Source organism: Cynocephalus volans, chromosome 10 (assembly GCF_027409185.1).
Source record: "Cynocephalus volans isolate mCynVol1 chromosome 10, mCynVol1.pri, whole genome shotgun sequence".
Taxonomy (NCBI): Eukaryota; Metazoa; Chordata; class Mammalia; order Dermoptera; family Cynocephalidae; genus Cynocephalus; species Cynocephalus volans.
In genome coordinates, this window is record NC_084469.1 from 19,622,059 (window position 1) to 19,643,437 (window position 21,379).

At 40.5% G+C, this 21,379-nt stretch overlaps 1 protein-coding gene across 2 annotated transcripts in view; it reads left to right on the forward strand.

The window, feature by feature from the left end:
* Window positions 1–21,379, forward strand: part of AATF (apoptosis antagonizing transcription factor) — a 98,670-nt gene that overhangs the window by 70,927 nt on the left and 6,364 nt on the right. Inside the window, exon 11 of one of the 2 annotated variants that reach the window (XM_063111796.1) lies at window positions 8,439–8,510. The exons of the other annotated variant lie outside the window; for it this stretch is intronic. Within the exon in view, the coding sequence (XP_062967866.1) occupies window positions 8,439–8,510 (72 nt within the window). The remainder of the gene's footprint in view (window positions 1–8,438; window positions 8,511–21,379) is intronic. 2 annotated transcript variants of the gene reach the window in all.

Below are 21,379 nucleotides of genomic sequence, written 5' to 3' on the forward strand. Positions count from 1 at the left end.
TTAATAGTGATTATTTCTTGGGGGTTTGACTACAGGGGACTTTTCAGTTCTCTGCACATTTCTGTATTTGGATTTTTAAAATATATATATATATATATATATATATATATATTTTTTTTTTTTTTTTTTTTTAAAATTTTATTTTGTCGATATACATTGTGGCTGATTAATGCTCCCCATCACCAAAACCTCCCTCCCTCCCCCCTCCCCCCCTCCCCCCCAACAATGTCCTTTCTGTTTGTTTGTTGTATCAACTTCAAATAATTGTGGTTGTTATATCTTCTTCCTCCCCGCCCCCCGGTTTGTGTGTGTATGTGTGTGTGTGTGTGTGAATTTATATATTAATTTTTAGCTCCCTCCAATAAGTGAGAACATGTGGTATTTCTCTTTCTGTGCCTGACTTGTTTCACTTAATATAATTCTCTCAAGGTCCATCCATGTTGTTGCAAATGGCAGTATTTCATTCGTTTTTATAGCTGAGTAGTATTCCATTGTGTAGATGTACCACATTTTCCGTATCCACTCATCTGATGATGGGCATTTGGGCTGGTTCCAACTCTTGGCTATTGTAAAGAGTGCTGCGATGAACATTGGGGAACAGGTATACCTTCGACTTGATGATTTCCATTCCTCTGGGTATATTCCCAACAGTGGGATGGCTGGGTCGTATGGTAGATCTATTTGCAATTGTTTAAGGAACCTCCATACCATTTTCCATAGAGGCTGCACCATTTTGCAGTCCCACCAACAATGTATGAGAGTTCCTTTTTCTCCGCAGCCTCGCCAGCATTTATCGTTCATAGTCTTTTGGATTTTAGCCATCCTAACTGGGGTTAGATGGTATCTCAATGTGGTTTTGATTTGCATTTCCCGGATGCTGAGTGATGTTGAGCATTTTTTCATATGTCTGTTGGCCATTTGGATATCTTCCTTAGAGAAATGCCTACTTAGCTCTTTTGCCCATTTTTTAATTGGGTTGCTTGTTTTCTTCTTGTAAAGTTGTTTGAGTTCCTTATATATTCTGGATATTAATCCTTTGTCAGATGTATATTTTGCAAATATTTTCTCCCACTCTGTTGGTTGTCTTTTAACTCTTTTAATTGTTTCTTTTGCTGTGCAGAAGCTTTTTAGTTTGATATAATCCCATTTGTTTATTTTTCCTTTGGTTGCCCGTGCTTTTGGGGTCGTATTCATGAAGTCTGTGCCCAGTCCTATTTCCTGAAGTGTTTCCCCTATGTTTTCTTTAAGAAGTTTTATTGTCTCAGGGTGTATATTTAAATCCTTAATCCATTTTGAGTTGATTTTAGTATACGGTGAGAGGTATGGATCTAGTTTCATTCTCCTGCATATCGATATCCAGTTATCCCAGCACCACTTGCTGAAGAGGCAGTCCCTTCCCCAGTGAATAGGTTTGGTGCCTTTGTCAAAGATCAGATGGCAGTAAGTGTGTGGGTTGATTTCTGGATTCTCTATTCTATTCCATTGGTCAGTGTGTCTGTTTTTATGCCAGTACCATACTGTTTTGGTTATTATAGCTTTGTAGTATAGTTTAAAGTCAGGTAGTGTTATGCCTCCAGCTTTATTTTTTTTGCTGAGCATTGCTTTGGCTATTCGTGGTCTTTTATTGTTCCATATAAATGTCTGAATAGTTTTTTCCATTTCTGAGAAAAATGTCTTTGGAATTTTGATGGGGATTGCATTGAATTTGTATATCACTTTGGGTAGTATGGACATTTTCACTATGTTGATTCTTCCAATCCAAGAGCATGGAATATCTTTCCATCTTCTTGTATCCTCTCTAATTTCTCTCAGCAGTGGTTTGTAGTTCTCATTATAGAGATTTTTCACCTCCTTGGTTAACTCAATTCCTAAGTATTTTATTTTTTTGGTGGCTATTGTAAATGGGCAGGCTTTCTTGATTTCTCCTTCTGCATGTTCACTATTGGAGAAAAGAAATGCTACTGATTTTTGTGTGTTGATTTTGTATCCTGCTACTGTGCTGAAATCATTTATCAATTCCAACAGTTTTTTTGTAGAGGTTTTAGGCTGTTCGATATATAGGATCATGTCATCTGCAAACAGGGACAGTTTGACTTCATCTTTTCCAATCTGGATGCCCTTTATTTCCTTCTCTTCTCTGATTGCTCTGGCTAGTACTTCCAACACTATGTTGAATAGGAGTGGTGAGAGTGGGCATCCTTGTCTAGTGCCTGTTCTTAAAGGAAAAGCTTTCAGCTTTTCCCCATTCAGGATGATATTGGCAGTGGGTTTGTCATATATGGCTTTAATTATGTTGAGATACTTTCCCTCTATACCTAACTTATTGAGGGTCTTTGTCATGAATGAGTGCTGAACTTTATCAAATGCTTTTTCAGCATCTATCGAGATGATCATATGGTCCTTGTGTTTGAGTTTATTAATATGGTGTATCACATTTATTGATTTGCGTATGTTGAACCAACCTTGCATCCCTGGGATGAATCCCACTTGATCGTGATGAATAATTTTTCGTATGTGTTGCTGTATTCTGTTTGCTAGTATTTTAGTGAGGATTTTTGCATCTATATTCATCAAGGATATCGGCCTGTAGTTTTCTTTTTTGGTTATATCTTTACCTGGTTTTGGTATCAGGATGATGTTTGCTTCATAGAATGAGTTTGGGAGATTTGCGTCCGTTTCAATCTTTTGGAATAGTTTGTAAAGAATCGGTGTCAATTCCTCTTTGAATGTTTGGTAAAATTCTGCTGTGAATCCATCTGGTCCTGGGCTTTTCTTTGTTGGGAGCCTTCTGATAACAGCTTCAATCTCCTTTATTGTTATTGGTCTGTTCAGATTTTCTACGTCTTCACGGTTCAGTTTTGGGAGCTTGTGTGTGTCCAGAAATTTATCCATTTCCTCCAGATTTTCAAATTTGTTGGCGTACAGTTGTTTATAGTAGTCTCGAATGATTCCTTGTATTTCAGATGAATCAGTTGTAATATCGCCTTTTTCATTTCTAATTTTTGTTATTTGAGTCTTCTCTCTTCTTTTTTTTGTTAGCCATGCTAATGGTTTGTCAATTTTATTTATCTTTTCAAAAAACCAACTTTTTGATTCGTTGATCTTTTGAATTGTTTTTTGGTTTTCAATTTCATTCAGTTCTGCTCTGATCTTAATGATTTCTTTCCGTCTGCTAACTTTAGGATTGGATTGTTCTTGTTTTTCTAGTTCTTTAAGGTGAAGTGTTAGGTTGTTCACTTGCCATCTTTCCATTCTTCTGAAGTGAGCATTTAATGCAATAAATTTTCCCCTCAATACTGCTTTTGCAGTATCCCACAGGTTTTGGTATGATGTATCATTGTTTTCATTAGTTTCAATAAACTTTTTGATTTCCTGCTTGATTTCTTCTTGGACCCATATGTCATTAAGTAGAATGCTGTTTAATTTCCATGTGTTTGTATAGTTTCCAGAGTTTTGTTTGTTATTAATTTCTAGTTTTAATCCATTGTGGTCTGAGAAGATACATGGGATAATTCCAATTTTTTTGAATTTACTGAGACTTGATTTGTGACCTAATATGTGATCTATCCTGGAGAATGATCCATGTGCTGATGAGAAGAATGAATATTCTGAGGTTGTTGGGTGGAATGTTCTGTAGATATCTGCCAATTCCAATTGGTCTAGAGTCTTGTTTAGATCTTGTGTTTCTCTACTGATTCTTTGCCTAGATGATCTGTCTAATATTGACAGTGGAGTGTTCAGGTCCCCTGCTATTATGGTATTAGTGTCTATTTCCTTCTTTAGGTCTAATAGAGTTTGTTTTATAAATCTGGCTGCTCCAACATTGGGTGCGTACATATTTATGATTGTTATGTCTTCTTGATGGATCAGTCCTTTTATCATTAAGTAGTGTCCCTCATTGTCTCTTTTTATGGTTTTTAGTTTAAAGTCTATTTTGTCAGATATAAGAATAGCCACTCCAGCTCGTTTTTCTTTTCTGTTTGCATGGTAAATCTTTTTCCATCCTTTCACTCTTAGTCTGTGTGAATCTTTATGGGTGAGGTGGGTCTCTTGTAGGCAGCATATAGTTGGGTCCTGTTTTTTGATCCAGTCAGCCAGTCTGTGTCTTTTAATTGGGGAATTTAAGCCTTTAACATTAAGAGTTGTTATTGAAAGGTGTTGATTTATTCCTAGCATTTTATTGGTTGTTTGGTTGTCTTAGGTGTCTTTTGTTCCTTGCTTTCTGATTTACTGTTTGGTTTCTTTGTTTGTTGGTTCCTTAGGTTGTAGATAGTGTTTTTGTTAGCTTGTTTTCTCTTCATGAATGCCATTTTTATTGTACTAGCGGGTTTAGATTTTTCTTAGGTTTTTATGGCAGTGGTAGTTATTTTTCAGGAACCAAACCCAGTACTCCCTTGAGGATTTCTTGTAAGGGTGGTCTTGTGGTAGTGAACTCCCGCAGTTTTTGTTTGTCTGAGAAATATACTATTTGCCCCTCATTTCGGAAGGATAGCCTTGCAGGGTAGAGTATTCTTGGCTGGCAATCTTTGTCTTTTAGTATTTTGAAAATATCATCCCATTCCTTTCTAGCTTTTAGGGTTTGTGATGAAAAGTCTGATGTTAACCTGATTGGGGCTCCCTTATAGGTGATTTGACGCTTCTCTCTTGCAGCTTTTAAGATTCTCTCTTTGTCTCTGAGTTTTGCCAATTTGACTATGACATGTCTTGGAGAAGGCCTTTTTGGGTTGAATACGTTTGGAGATCGTTGAGCTTCCTGGATCTGAAGATCTGTGATTTTTCCTATACCTGGGAAGTTTTCTGCCACTATTTTTTTGAATATGTTTTCAATGGAATCTCCATTTTCTTCCCCTTCTGGAATACCCATGACTCGGATATTTGAGCGCTTGAGGTTGTCTGATATCTCTCTCAGATTTTCTTCCATGTCCTTGATTCTTTTTTCTTTCTTTTTGTCTGCTTGTGTTATTTCAAACAGCCCATCTTCAAGTTCAGAGGTTCTCTCTTCAACTTCGACAAGCCTGCTGGTTAAACTCTCCGTTGTGTTTTTTATTTCGCTGAATAACTTCTTCAGTTCAGCAAGTTCTGCTACATTTTTTTTCAGGACATTGATTTCCTTGTATATTTCCTCTTTCAGATCCTGTATACTTTTCCTCATTTCATCATGATGTCTAGCTGAGTTTTCTTGTATCTCATTCAGTTTCCTTAGAATTATCACTCGAAATTCCTTGTCAGTTATTTCAAGGGCTTCTTGTTCTATAGGATCTAGAGTATGAGATTTATTAACTTTTGGTGGTGTACTTTCTTGATTTTTTGTATTTCTGGTGTCTTTTTTTTGGTGTTTATTCATTGTTGCAGGGGGTTTCACAGTCCACCGGTTTAAGACTAATGACTAACTAGGATGTTGCTGTGGTTGCCAATTTGGTATGGCTCCCGCCGTGACTGCTCAGTTGGCCTCTAGTGTCTTGTGTGTGTAGTTGCCTCGGGTCTTGGGCTTCTCCGGGGATCCACCTTTCTGGTCAGCTTGTACTCTGCTGGGCTGGTGGATCACGTACCACAGGGTGTGTGATCTCTGTTGAGCTTTCACTTTCTGTACAGGACTTCTCCCCTTTCCGTGTGCTCTGGCCCAGGCTGTTAGATCGTGCAGTGGCGACCCCACCGGGTGTGTGGTTTCTGTCGAGACTCCGCCTCCCTGGCCGCACGTCACCCCCCTCTGTGAACACTGTGCTGGGCTGGGGCGTGTCTTCTGCACCCCTCGTCTATCAGCTGGGCCTTCAAGACCCTGCTCAGCACCGCCTCGCCCAGGAAGTCTACCAGGTTTCTGCTAGGCACAGACGACCGGTCTCTCTGGGTGCCTTTGTAGCACTGTGTAGATCTTTCTCGGGTCTTGTTCACCTTTGTATCCCCCCGGTATAAACCGAGTCTAGTGCCCGCCTGCAGCCTGCTCTCCGGCAGGTTCAAGCGGACCTGGGAACTCTCCTACCGCACTATTCCCAACCAGAAATTCGTTAGGCTTTTTTCCAAACTGGTGGTCGCAGAGATGGTATCTGCCTCCCAGTAACAGGAAGTTTACCGGGGCCAGAGTCCAGGGTGTGGTGGAGTGACAGTTGGCCCGCCCGTACTTCCTAGCCCTCCCAAAACTGGTCGGGACGCCCCACACCCCCAGCCCTGCCAGAGAACCGTGGAGGGAGTGGGAGAGGAGGTCGGCCGCAGGGTCCGGAAAGCCCCGCGCCAGGCCAAGCAAATGGGCTCAGTGATGGCCGAGCGGGGCGGAGCTGCCCGCACCTGGGAAAATGGAGGCAGCACCGGGGCAAGGAGTGGCCTTGTGGTGCAGGCGGGGAGCCGCGTGGGCATCCACCCCCCGAACAGAGCTTTGCCAGGGATCACTCACAGTGCTGTGCCAGGTCGGGCGCTCGCTCTGTCTCTGGTTTGTTGCCTTCCGTGTTCTCGGCGCTGCCGCCTCGGGCTGTTCAGTCGCGGCGCCGCTCGGGCGCTCCCAGGAGTCTTCTTTAATGCCGGCCTGAAACCTCGAATCCTGGATAGGGCAGCTGGCCGCCTTCAGTGCGGCCCCAGCCTCCGGGATCCTGGCTGCATCCACAGCAGCCCTGGCGCCGTGTTCCCTGTTTCAAGACTCGCTTTTGCAGCTAAGGATCAGTTCTTTTCCTGCTCCACACTTCAAAGCTGTTGCCTGTAAATGAGGCAGCCTCTCCTGCCGGGGGCAAAGTGGCGTTGAGCCCCCACGACCGGCCAGCAGCAGCAGTCCTCCCTTAAGAGATGGCCAGAGGAAGGTCCACAAGTTTCCCGGCTGCCTGAGGCCCAGTGGCCACCTTTTCCACCTCAGCTACTCCGCGCCAGCCGCCGCAGCCGCCGCCATCTTGAAACCCTATATATATATATATTTTATAATTAGAGGATAACAAACAGACATTTTTTAAAAAAACAAGTATGATGCATACAGGTTTTTTTAGGTTTTGTTTTTTGTATTTTATAAAAAGTGAAGAATTGGAAACAATAAAAAAGTTCAAAAATATGAAAATATATTACTCCTGGAACTGTATGCACCATTCAGATATTGTTTATTGGACAATGCTTACAATGTTAGTGAAAAAAAGAGCATAGAAAATTGTGTAAATATGTATATAAAAGTGTCATTATGTAAAACAAAGATAACTAACCAAAATGTTAATTGTCTATAGGTGGAGAAACTGTTTTGTGTGTGTGCTTTGTTTGTTTTCCAGATTTTCTATAATGAATTTATACTTTTTCTATTACTCTTGTAATGGGGAAAAATCTCATCACTATTATTGAAAAATTCATTTGTTGAGAAAAATGTAATTTGGAAGGCTTAGCTGTGGGTGGTACAGGAGAGAATCAAATTATTTGATATGTGTAAAGATGTTTCTAAAACTGTAAAACATTATGCACATTAAAATATTTATCATATTTTTGTTTGTGGACATTGTTTTGCCCAAATGGAGTTTTTTTGGTTAGAATTTCATAGTACATATATACACACAAGGGTACTTCAAGAAGTTCATGGAAAAATAGAATTGAAAGATAATACAAATCTCTCCGTAAAGAAGACACCTCATGTATATAGTCATAATATCCTCTTCCACCATAATGAATAGAATTCATTTTGGATTCTCTTTTGTATAATTTGGTCATTTTAAGATCATATGTTCAGTCCCTTTCACCAGGGAACCTCAAAGCATTTCATACAAAAATACCCCTTTTTCTATTGGTGGGCAGTAGGTGATGTAACTGAAATTTCCATATTAACATGACTGAAGATCTAGGAATCAAACTTGTTATAAACTCAGTGGTGTGTGCTCCTTCATTCAAAGATAGGGGAAATGAAAGACTCAGTGAAGCTAGTGCGTGGAGATGATGTGGAAATGTAAACACCTTTTTCTGACTTGGGGAGCCAGTGCCAGTGAGTGATGGTATTGGTGACATATTGCATTCAGGTGTTATACCACTACCTGTGCTAATGTCGGTAGGTAGCTTTAATGACACTGAAAAATGATTAAGATGCAGAAAGTAGGAAGGTTATATAGAGTAACCTTTCTATAGGTTATATGGAGGAGTAAAATGCAGTAGTCAAGTCCTCATTTTCTTTTGTCTGGAATAATGTTTAAGGGTTCATATACTGATCAAAGACAAAAGTGTGTATCTGTTCTTTCGGGGGCCTGTGATATAAACAGATCTGTGCAGAACGGAACATTTGCAATGTGTTGTTATCAGACTTTTTTCCTGTAGCATTAAGGAAAAAGGGGAAAATAAGGTTGTGAGTGGTAAGTGCCTGTGAATTCTTCCGTTTCCATTCTGGAACCAGATGTTCCTGTGATTAGTTCTTGACTTTGTTTACTTGTAGAATGTGTTTCCTTTTCTAGCTTAATAGTTACTAATGTTGCTGCCTGCTTGTTTCCTGCTTTATTTAGGTTTCATATTCTTAGCAAGCTACTGAGCTTCATGGCACCTATTGACCATACTACAATGAATGATGATGCCAGGTGAGTAATAGATTAATTATATGTCACAAATGGCTTCATGACAGCCTGATATTGACCTGTTCTACAGCATGTCGCCCTCTCCATTTCTTCTTATCAGTTAACCATTTGTCACTGGCATCATATTAAGGGTTGTTGTCACATCTCTTCACTCCCATAATTACTGTAAAAACCAAATCAGAAATTTCCATAAATCTCCATGCTGCCTCTGGTGGTTTGTTGGTTTTTGCTGTTTTGTTTTGTTTTTAACTTCAGCCTACCTGCCTAGGACATCTGAGCCCCTCTCTAGGACAGAAGGTCAGGGCAGCTTGATTGTATGTATTTGGAGGTTTTGTGCATATGCTGTTCTTTTTAAAATGGCTCTAGAGATTGCTCTGGAGATGTGCATTTGTTATATTTGTTGAGGCTGCTGTTGAGGATTATGAGTATTTTTACAAAAGGAAGTATATGCTCATTTTATAGAGCTGAAACAATATGGAAATATATATAGAAAAAATGTATGTGTACTCATTACAATTCAGAGGTAAACTTTTTTTAAGAATAATTTCTTCTATATCTCTTTTTTTAACCGTTGTCCACAGTATAATGACCTTTTTATTTATTTATTTATTTATTTATTTTGTTTAATGTTTCGATAGACTTATTTTCTCAATGTAGAAATGAAAGAAAACATCACAAATTAATTTTAATGTGAATTGATAAGGAATGAATTTAACACAAAGATTAACATTCTTAATGAAAAAAGATGTCTTAAAATGAATTAGAAAAATCTAAGCAGAAGTTTAGTGAAGGACATGAGCAGAGACGTTATACACCCGACAGAAGCACACGTGGCTGACAAGTACATTCAAAGATGTTGTTTGGGGGCGGGGGGGGGAGAGACTAAGGCCCATGGTCCCTCATCTCAGGACGCCAGGGGCTTCAGGCTCGGGCCCCGTAATCCCTGGCCTCTCTTCTGTATTTCTTAACTGGCATTTTACTATAATGAAGAGCTTCCTCTTCTTCGTTTATTTACTGTTCATACATTTATATCGATGTGGACTTATGCACTCCTGTTTTATTCAATGAGTTGTCTTTATTTTGAAGTTAAAATGGTCCCTGATTAGTAGAGGCCCTTTCAAGATCGCTTGTGTCCTTTTGAGATGTCTCCAGTTATTCTTTGAGTATTTCCTTACTTTGTGGCACGAGATGTTCCAGGCTCATCTTATACCTTCCCTGTTCCAGCCCCTGGAATCAGTCTTTCCAAAAGGAGCCCTGGTTCTTTGTAATGGATTATGGTATTTAGAAACAAAGATCTGGGTACTAGGGATGCTCATGGTTATTAAAATACTTCACAAATTTAAGATGACTGTGTAGTGTTTTTAAAATATTATTTATTTAGCCATTCACTGGTTGTTGGACATCTAAACTGTTTTTAATTGCCATCGTTGTAAATAATGCTGTATTAGACATTTTAATATTTACCAAGTGAAATCATTGGTCATAATATAGGCAAAACCAAAGCTATTTTCTTGTGTTTTTTTGGTGGCTGCCTAATACCGAGATCTGAACCCTTGATCCTAGTTGGCATGAGACAGCCAAGCTCCTAGAACAACTACTGTTTGCCCTTCAGGGTCATCTTTATAGAGACAGAATATCAGTGGGCTAACGGGGGGAAAGGCTTGACATCCCACTGGTAGGGAATCCCTCTAAGCGTATTGTCACCACCAAGAGCAGGTCTCTTTGCTAGTTCTAAACTTAGAAACAGAGCTTACGTTACGTTACGTGGTGTAAATCCCCGCCCCCCCATCCCACCCCTGACCCGGAGTGCTGTGAGGTCAGGGGGAGTATGATGTAAGAATGCAGATGATCTCTTACTACAGTTCTAACAAAGTGAAGTGTTTGGGAATTATGGAAATAATCAGCTACTTTTTGCCTGTGTTTTTGACAGACCCTCTGAGAAAGACTTTAAAAGAGGTTCATTCTTTATCATTTGTTGTGTTGATGTAAGCCAGAGGGTAAAATGCTGGTGTGAGAAGTAGGAGCAGCACATCTGAGTAAGATCTCTGAGACAGAGATGTGCTGCTCAGAACTGGCCACTGAGTCAAATATCTGGTGTGAGAAGTAGGAGCAGCACATCTGAGTAAGATCTCTGAGACAGAGATGTGCTGCTCAGAACTGGCCACTGAGTCAAATATGGGAAAGGGAATCCATGTGAACTGCTTACTTTGTTGGCTTGGGTTTTGGCTGTCAGCATGCAAAAGGTCTGAGTGACAACGATCAGCTTGATGTAGGCCAAGGAAAATTGGTATTTGCCTTGCATTAACTGTTGCTTCGAGGAGGGATTGTTAGATAAACTTGATTCTGGGACCATCTGTAGGTTACTGTATTTTTTTAAGTAGTTTTTTTAATTCCAAAAATGTAGCAATATTAACATTTTATAGGTACTCCATTCCTTTGTAAAGAACTTAAAGAACTTAAATTCTCAACAGGAACAGAAAGAATTTCAATTTTAGCCCCTTATTTCCTCCCCCAAAATAAAAACCACCTTTCCCACTCCTTTTATAAAGCTGCTGGCATTAAAAAAGAACAAGGAGAGGATCCTTTAATGATAAATACTAAGCACCAAATACATTATTGTTTTACATCTAGAGTTTTAGAAAAGAAATGTACAAATGTAATCCAGCCTTGTAAAGTGCTTTGTCAACATCACTGCCACGTTGTTCTTGAGGTGCCTTGGTATAATAGAATTTGTACAGGCAATTTATCTTCGGCTTGCCATCTTTGTGTATGGGTCTGCACCCTAAATATGGGCATATTCTACCACTCTACTAATAATATTCTTTTCCCCCAGTTGGTAACCCAGAAGTTACTTAAACCATTTTTTATTCCTTCTTGCCCCTTTATTTTAATAGGAATATGCACTAAATCATGGTGAAATAATCTGGTGTAGCTTGCTCAGCATTTGAGAACACATCAGCTAATAATACCAGAAATACCCTCCATAGAGCATGTGCTGTTGGTTAAAAACTTGCAAGCAAGAATGGCTTAAGATACAGGCTTCTTATCTCCTAAAACGACACAGGTTATTCTGACAGGTGAAACAAGTCCGGTCCAAATATGCAACATTGATCTAATCAGCAGGAACAAGAGCAATATTTTAACTGGTGTACCTTTTACCAGCATCATTAAAGCCTCCCATTACTCTTTTGTTAGAGGTTCCTTCGCTTCCTTATCAGATTACAGAATGAACATAACTCATGGCAGTGATTTAATCTCTTGTTAAAGAGGATTACAGCTTTGCATTAACTCGGATTGACACAGTTTATAATTCGCTTGTTGACACTCAGGTGGGTGGCGTCACATGTTTGACCCCCCCAGCACAGCTGAGGGGAAAGGACCCCCATATATCATCATTAAAGTAGGCGTCCAGCACAGAGATAGGAGGCCTGGGGCGTTCCTACTCCAGTAATGTCAGAAAGGACAAAGGAAACACTCTCAAGTTCAAATGAGACTTGTTTTGTTTTTAAAACTGGGTTGAAAAGAAAGCACTGCTCTTGCTCCTTCTATTTTTCCCAATTTGCTGCTGTTCTATCTCTTATTCTAGAGAATTTGCATTGTCAAGTTGAAGCCTTTGTTTCAAGCAGGAGGTAGAGTGATAAAAGCACATCTTCTAGAAAGAGATTGTAGATGTCCAGCAAATAAATCCTTCCTCAAATGCGGCTTCTTGACTGTAGTTCTCATTTCTGCAGTTACATTCTCATCGTTTCTTCAAAGGATTGTAAATCCTTTTTTCCCAAAGGGGTATTTCATATTCTGTAAAGTGATTGTGTTTCTCTTAGGGACTTGTTTTTAAGTTCTATTATTTTATTATTATTGGCTTTCTAAATATATTATAGTATCTTACATTGTATTAATCACAACTAAGTAACTTGTAAGTGGGTAGGCAATAGCTAAGGTTTTCACCTTAATTTAGGTTAGTCATTCATACATATTATTAAAATGTTTCCCACAGTGATGACTGAGTTGACATTAGATTGCTAAGATATGTATACCATTTCTGTTTCTTTCTTTCTTTCTTTTTTTTTTTTTTTGCCATTTTCTCGTGACCAGCACTCAGCCAGTGAGTGCACCGGTCAGTCCTATATAGGATCCGAACCCGCGGCGGGAGCGTCGCCGTGCTGCCAGCGCAGCACTCTACTGAGTGCGCCACGGGCTCGGCCTTTTTTTTTTTTTTTTTTTTTTTTTTAAAAGATGACCGGTAAGGGGATCTCAACCCTTGGCTTGGTGTTGTCAGCACCACGCTCAGCCAGTGAGCCAACCGGCCATCCCTATATAGGATCCGAACCCGTGGCCTTGGTGTTATCAGCACCGCACTCTACCGAGTGAGCCACGGGCCGGCCCTCATTTCTGTTTCTAAGTGCAATCAGCCTTTGCCCTGATTTATTCATCCTAAGTCTGCCACCCTGTTTCTGATTGTCAATGAAATGACATAAAATATAACATCATATTCCATGTATTGAGCATTTACTATATGCCAGACATTGTACTAAGCCCTTCATGTACATTTTCATTCACTCCTGATATGAAACCAGTGAAGTGGTTGACATCTGCATTCTATGATAAGAATACTAAGGCGTAGAGCAATTAAGTAACTTGCCCAGATTAAAACAGAGTGTGGCTCCTAACCACTGGTGCTGTTTCCAAGAGATCAGCAAGCTTTGAGAACTAGGTGGGAATAATGTACCGAAGGGAAGCTGCTTCCCTCCCTACCCCTCACCCCCACCCCCCATCACCTCCTGACACACACAGAGCCACTCTCTCAAATAGAAACTTCTTTGGACAAAAATTTTTTAAATCTTGTTTGGATTACAATGCTTTTTCTTCTTTTTCTTTTATAGAAAGATACTTTCTATATGTGAAGGTTTTCCCTATTAGTCATTCACATTTTAGTGTGAATAGCCAAACTCCCAAACTTCTTACGGTTATACCATTCTTCTTGTTACAGAGAGCCTAGACCTCATAATTAGCTTTGAATCCTGATCCAGTTATATTTCATCAGTTTGTTCTTACAGTTTTACCTCTGCCATATTCAGGCACTTGTTATCTACTTTCCTTAGAGAAAATATCTTTTTCCCCTATAATAAAAGCAATAGATGCTTATGGAAGAAAATTTGGAAAATACAGGAAGGACAAAGAAAATTTCTTTTTTTTTTTTTCTTGTGGTTGCTGGCTGGTATAGGGGTACTAACCCTTGACCTTGGTGTAAGCGCTGAGCTCTAACTGACTGAGTTGACTGGCCAGCCCCACAAAGAAAAATTTATCTGTCATCCTGCTGTTGAGAGTTGAACATTATTAATACTTTTAATGGGGTTTTTTTGGCAGAGTTTTTGGTATATATTTTATGCAGATGTATATATATGAAGGTACTTCAAAAAGTTCATGGAAAAATGGAAGGGTTTCCATGAATTAAGTATCCTCTATATATTTGAATCCTTATTTTCAGTTAACTTTATATTATAAAGCATTTTGATGCCATTAAGTATTTTTTAAAGCATTTAAATAACATTGTAATATCCTATTATGGAATATTTATTATTATTGAACATTTAGGTTGCTTCTGGTTATTTTTCTTTCTCTCAAGTAATGTTTATTTTCTGTTATCTAATGTTTATTTTCTTGAAGAGTATGTGTTTGTTGGTCATTTATTTATATCTTTTGTATGTTTGTTTTTATCTTTTGACCATTTGTCTCTTTTTTAGTCTTTCTTTGCCATTTGTATGAATACTGCATATATGGTTATATGCCATATTTCATGTTTTTTGTAGATTTTTTTTCCATTTTGTTTGCCTGTTGATGTTAATGATTTTTATTGGTCACATATAAGCCTTACTTTTTAATCTAATCAAATACGTAAAAACCTTTTCTTTGGGATATTTTGTATTGCTTTTGTTTTGTTCTTTTGGTAACTGGCGGGTACAGAGATGGAGGTTATCAGCACCACGCTCTAACCAACTGAGCTAATCGGTCAACCCCTGTTTTTTATTGCTTTTATGCTTAGGCAATCCCTTCTGTATCCCACAATCAGTTATCCATCTATCTTTTCTCTTAGTTTCATCTGATTTCTTTTCTTACTTTTAATCTGCTTGGAACTTTGTTTTAATATTTTGCTAAGTGATCTCCACTTTCCATATCTACTGCCTCTTTTTTGCATCCAGGTCTCTCTTTCTTTTTTTTTACTTCCTACATAGACTAACAGCCTCTTAACCACCAGTTTCTGATCTGGTGAGATTCACCTTCCTAAAATATTACTTAGAGCATGCCACTCCTCTTTGCCTATAGAATAAAACCCATACTCTCAAGCCTGCCCCTCAAGGCCGTCAATGATTGGGTGCCTTGCTACCTTCCTCCCACATTACCTGTTTCACTGTGCACACCCTTTGTGTTATCCAGAGCGGACCTCTGCAATCCCAGAAACACACTCCCTATTCCTCCCACTGTGTCTCTTCATTCTGTTCAGTCAACCGGGAGCATCTCCCACCCTCACCCCACTCTGTCATTTTCTGTTGAAATGTACACAGTCATTTGAGGACACCAGCCTTTCCAGGGAGACTTATGATTCCCCACCTCCCCACTGAGTGTGTGGCTCCTTCTCCTTTGAACCCTTATTTCATTTGTTCCTCTCTTACAGTGTTTATTCCAGTTCACAAAAGTGCTTATGAGGGTTTTTTTTCTTGCTAAGAATGTGAACGTATAAGTCAAAGAAGTATGCATATGTTTACTGTAATCTTATATTTGGTATCATCAAGGTTTTATGCTCATACATTTGGAATAATGTATTTTAATCCCAATTGGATCTTGCCTTATTATGTAGCATTTTTGTAACACAGGTACTGTTTGCAAAACAATTTATTTAAGGCTTTTTTCTAGTTGATGTTAGTCTTCTCTAAGCTAGAGAGTGGATTCAGAATTCTTGAGCACGTTATGTCCTGGCTCTCATATGCACCGAGAAATCTCTTCTATGTGCCTTGGTTTCTTTCTTTCTAATGTGAAAATAACCCTTTCTCACTAGATCCTTGAAAATGAAATGTACCTTTTGTTTGTTTCTGAAAAGTACTGTTGTAAATGTAATCTGTACAGATAATTATTTAAATAAACAAATTTGTGTTCTCACATGTCTGTGTATTAACCCGTTGTCCCTTTACCTGCAACACAGACATGCCCATATTCTTTGCATACCTAAAACAAAGTTGGTTATAGATATGCTTTCTGTCTGAAATGCCTTTAAAGACCTGCAGCTTATAAGTCTGTTTACAATTTGCTGGTAAGATTATTTTTGCAAACAGTCCTATATGGTGGATAAAGAAGAGTTTCTTGCCTCTTACTGAAATCTCTCCAAATCATTTAACTGCTTTAATATACTTTGCTGCCCTGGCACTTTGTACTTGTCTAAATTATATATAGCACTCAGCACCGGGTTGCTTCCTAATATTTGTGGGTTATGTCTCCATTCCAGAACATTGTACTGCTTGAGGGCCACTCCTTGTTTTGCTCTTAGCTCAGGCCCTCTTGAAAAAGCCCCAGTAATGAAGGGTCCAGTTTGGAGCTTCTCATTCCCAGTCTTTTGCTTACAGGGCTTTTGAAGTCGTTTTTACTTCAGATGAACCTTGGGAAAAATCTTTCAAGAATACTCTTCTGTTTCCATAAGTGTATACCCTAAAGTTTGTATTATGCTGTATATTTTCTCTTGCCCCATCATAGCTGTGATATTTATACTAGGTTTGGTTTCTGGCGGTCCTTCTACAAATCATTAGTTACTATGGAAACATGAAAAGCACGGGCAGGGAAGGGCTCTATGATGAAGAGTTAAGAGTGTTAGGTCAGTTTTTTGGGTTGCTTTCAGGATTTGTTTTGTTTAAAAAGAAAGTTCTGGAATGGATTCTGTATATGCATTAACACGGCATAATAGAACTTGGTTACCTTTTGTTATTTTTAGTGTTGGTATTAAGTGTCAGACCAAGAAAAGGATATTTAGATAAAAGCCATTGCCTCATGGTACTTTGAGTTCAAGTTGCTGGGAAGCACCTGGTAATGAGAAGCTATTACTAACCACTTTGGGAAATGTGGTCTTGAATGAGCCATAACCACACCTTGTGTTTTATCCATTGGTCTCCCTCTGGGGAGCAGAACACTTTATAAACATTAACTCTTTTGCCCTCTGGGCACCTCCACTTAAAAGGTAAATAAGACTGAAGGCTCTTTCTTCTCCAATATAGATGAGGAAACATCAGCCCAGAGAGGGAAATTACTTGATCAGAGAGGCACGTGAGGCATTAGTGGTCCCTGGGGTGTTTGGAGTCCCAGTAGCAGACCTGTGGCAGCAGTGGTGGCTGTTGACACCCAGGAGATGCCGTCCTTTGCGGTTCCCCTTTCTGTTTCTCAGAGGGTGGTGGGGGCTGGGCCTCTTTGTCTCTTGTTTGCAAGGTGAAATGCTTCAGAGACGAGCAGTTCTTCAGTGCTTTGTGCTCCTTTATAAGAAAGAAGAAATCAATACACATTTTCTCATACGCACACTTGGCAGCGCTCTGCCTCCTCTTCCACAGCCTGATCCTGCAAGGAGAGGCACAACGGTGCAGCAAAACAGACCCACCAGCTTTCAGGGGAAGAAATGCAAACTACTCATTTTGCACTTAGCAATCAAGCTTTTTAAAGCTAGTCATATAAGTGGCTGAGATCATCGGGAGAGATGGCCTGTTGCAGACATCCAATAACTGAGGTGTCCCGGTCAGTACTCCTGGGGAAAGCTTACCTGGCAAGTGTCCGGGACAAACCTTCCTTTTTCCAAATTTCTCTCTGATTTGCTAAGGAGAGGGGGAAGTTGTTTGAAGGATAGATAAAAACCAAAAAGGATGGACAAATTAAGGGTGGCAGTTTACATTTTGTCACTTAATATAAGTAGACTATCCAAACAAGAGCCCTATCTCAGGTTGGGTTTTTTTTCCCCCTCGGGTTGGATTTTATTTTCTAATTAGAAATTGTAGTATTGATATCTGTAACTTTGTCTTACAGTTTATAGCCATTAAACAGTTAAGTATGGGACATGAATAACAAAGAATTTGCTGCCATAATGAACAGAAATGGTAGTGTAAGTGCCAGAATCACCTTGCAGGGCAGGGGTGAGGGTGTGGGGGTGGAGGAAACTGGTAGAGCCCAGGGCACGCATGGCATCGCCAGGGGTGGGTATGGAGAGAGGAGCAATAAGCTCCTGAGCCCTGGGGAGGAGTTTCAGGACAGAGTGGCCGGTGAGCAGTTAGAAGCGCTTGCTCCTGAGGTCCAGCAGTGCCTTCACATCCTTGCAGGCTCACCTTGGCCTGTGACTCAGTATGTGATTGTTTGTGCTTGTTTGGTCAGTAGTTGCCTTTTTTTTACTTCTGGATTGGTTTCTAAGCAAAATGAGTCTTCTAACTTACTACCAGAAGTAATAGCAGAGGGCCTTGCTGAAACTCTGCGGGGTGGTGATAATGCCCTCCCTAATTTATACATGTTTTGATCCCCTAAAAGTTGGAGTTAATTTGGAGCTGAGAGATGCATCCTGTGCTCTCTGTAACTGGGCAGCAGTCCTGACACAGATACAAATGTAACTGGAGTGTCGGTCCTACCTTCTGTGTGGTTGGAGGAAGTGATTCACTCTAAGCAGTGAAGCATCCCCTGGCTTTTAACAGGAGCTGTTGGAGGGGCTGCTATTTGGACAAGGAGCTTCATCTTCCTGAAGCCAGCAGTCACAAAACCGTAAACACAGCACTGGCCAACTCTATTGCCAGGATCATGGTGGCTTGACGTTCATATGCAACATCTCCAGCAAGGCAGAGAGCTCTGTAGCTCAGCTTCAGAATAAAAACAAATAAGAATAAAGAGAAAACCCTGCTAAAAGCAGTAAGATGATTCGTCATCTTTCCTTTGTGAGGCCATTTGTCTTCTCTCACATCAAATCTGTTATAAGACAGTCAAACTGTGAAAGTGGAAATCATCCCAGGAATATGGAATATTCATGCACAGGAAAGGCACAACATCCCTTTTGTCTGAAGAGTGGCTCTTGCCCCTTCCCCCCCTTTTTTGCAAGTTCACTAAGGAGAATAATTTTTCTTTAAAAGAATATGAAAGACTTGAAGCTCGTGGTAGGGATGGTGGAAGTTCCAAGTATTTTTCTTCCTTTGGTAAAATGGAGTGAGTTTGTAACTGAGTTGAGTAAGGAGAGAGCACAAATGAGGAGAAAACCTTTGCAAATTTAACCCTAGTTCCCTCTCACCCCTCTGTCCTCTTCCCTCTCCTTCCTTTCCCCATCCTCTCAGGTCCTTTGTTTGGGGCCTGAACCTGCTTTTTAAAACATTTATAAATCTTGAGTCTGTCTGACCTATAGGAGATGGGCCAGAGGCCACATGTCACCATCTGTAATTTAAAGCTGTAGGGCTAAAAGCATTTGTAGAGGTTTGAAGGATCTAATTCTGACCTGACCAAAAGAGTGAATTGGAACAGACCTTCTAGAGTCTCCTTCAAGCACTGGGGAGGATGGTGATGCGAGCAGACGTGCTGGGTAATTTATGGGCTCAGTGTGCTTGAAGCCGGGGTGGTGGCCTGGTCCACTTGGAAATGAGTCACGCACTGCCACCTTGTGGCAGGTTTGGGCAGTTGCGGTTTGGCTGGTTTGGAACTTGCTGAAGAGTCCAGCTAGTGTCTGATGGGAGCTGATTAGCCTTGTATCTTGATTGAGGTAGTTGGTGATAGATGAGGGGATTCTCTGAGTCATTATCTGTCACTTTGCTAACTATCCTGTTAAGAAATAGGTCTTAGGTGAGAGACAGTTACTGTCTTTTCCTTTTACCTCCTTTATTTTGTGCTTTTTTGGCATTTTTTGGTTTTTGTTTGTTTTTTGTTTGGTTTGAGTTTACTTTTTGTTATGGATTGTGGTGAGACTGGGGGATGTTGGGAAGAGAGTGAGAGAGAGTTAAGTACTGATTCAGGCATCCTAAATTTCTATTCTCATGATTTTTGTGTGTCATTCTGACTGAATGATACTAACTTCTTATAAGAGCTGTATCTGTCTCTTCACTTGGATTGCCTTCCCAACAGTCCAGTCTTGTCGAGAAACTAAGTTCTAATAGGTGTCACCTGTCTCTGATCCTGTCCCTGTGATATGCGTAGGGTTATCTTACCCTCTGCCACACAGCCCCCAAAGAACAGAGGGCAGTTGGTTACCATTTGGATCAATATATTTCCCCTTTTAGATCATAGAGACATTTCTCAAACACCTTGTACCTGTAAAGTCACTGATACAGAGGAGAGTGGATTCGGGTCAGGAGAAGAAGAAGGAATGAGAGATTAAAGGAAGGAGTGTTAGGAACAGACCATCACACGTTTAGATGGGTCCTTTGCATGTCCCACAGGCTTTAGCATATTGGCTGCTATGGCCCATTCCACTTGTCATGATCACAGATGATAATGCTATGTATGGAATGGGGACTTTGTTTAGTGCTCTAAAAACAGTATATTTAAGGAAGATATTGAAAAAAATAGAAAGGAAGATATTGTCACCATCCTACTGTTGAAGCTAAGATTCAGGAGACTAAGTTATTTACCTGAGATCCTAGACCTAGTAAGGATCTGAGCCAGAATCAGAAACAGCTCTGGGCTGAGCCCGTGGCGCACTTGGTAGAGTGCTGCGCTGGGAGCGTGGCGACGCTCCCGCCGCGGGTTCGGATCCTATATAGGACTGACCGGTGCACTCACTGGCTGAGTGCCAGTCACGAAAAAGAAAAAAAAAAAAAAAAAGAAACAGCTCTGACTCCAGATTGCAGCCCTCTGCATTTACTATGCCATGCTGTATGCCACATGAAAGTGATTCCCTTTTTTTTAGGTGACTGTTACTACTTAGGCATTTCTGTTAAACTTGCTTTTCTCGTTTAAGTATATAAGAAAAGAAAGCTGTCGTCCCATGATCCTGAAGCAGCTCTAAGAGGAAAATGGAGCAGTGGGTAGAAGCCCATGACTTTTGGCCCACTTTGGTTTCTCACAATGAGAGTGTAGGCATGTTTTACCTGAGTGTAGGAAGATCCTTTTTTTTTTTTTTTTAAAAAAGATGACCGGTAAGGGGATCTCAACCCTTGGCTTGGTGTTGTCAGCACCACGCTCAGCCAGTGAGCGAACCGGCCATCCCTATATAGGGATACGAACCCGTGGCCTTGGTGTTATCAGCACCGCACTCTCCCGAGTGAGCCATGGCCCGGCCCTAGGAAGATCCTTTTGTTTGGTGCCATTAGCATGTGATAATTGGCAAGGCATCTTTTTCAGTTGATATCTGGAATGCTCTAGGCATATTGTTAGACAGAACAGGAGGGGGTGGAACCTCTGTGAAGGCAGAGAGAAGTGTGTGTCAGAATGTAGGAGGTGATGGAGTCCTGCTCTGCCCTTGCTGGGCTACCTAGACTGCACCAGAAATGTGGAGATTGGCTCGTAGGTTCTGAGGCCTTACCGTCAGTGCTTTGGCAAACTGGAGGGGTCAGAGGAGCACAGTCAGGATGGCAAGAAGGTTGTCACAGGATGGCAGGGAGCTGAGGCCGGTTAACCTGGAAGAGAACAGATTTAGTTAGAGGAAGACGTCAAATAGTTGAAGTGCTGCCACAGGGCATAGCAGTCTGCCTTGTTCCTCTCGTGGCTCTGGAGGGACACGGGCCCATGGGCACCAGTCACAGAATGGCAGAGGAAGTCCAGTGTGAGGAAGAACATTCCTGTGTCTCCCCAAATTGAGCTGATTGTCCTAGACAGATTTACTGCCACACTAATGGCTGTGCCTTTCATGTCTTTGTGATCCTGCACAAAATCTAACAAAGTTCAAACAG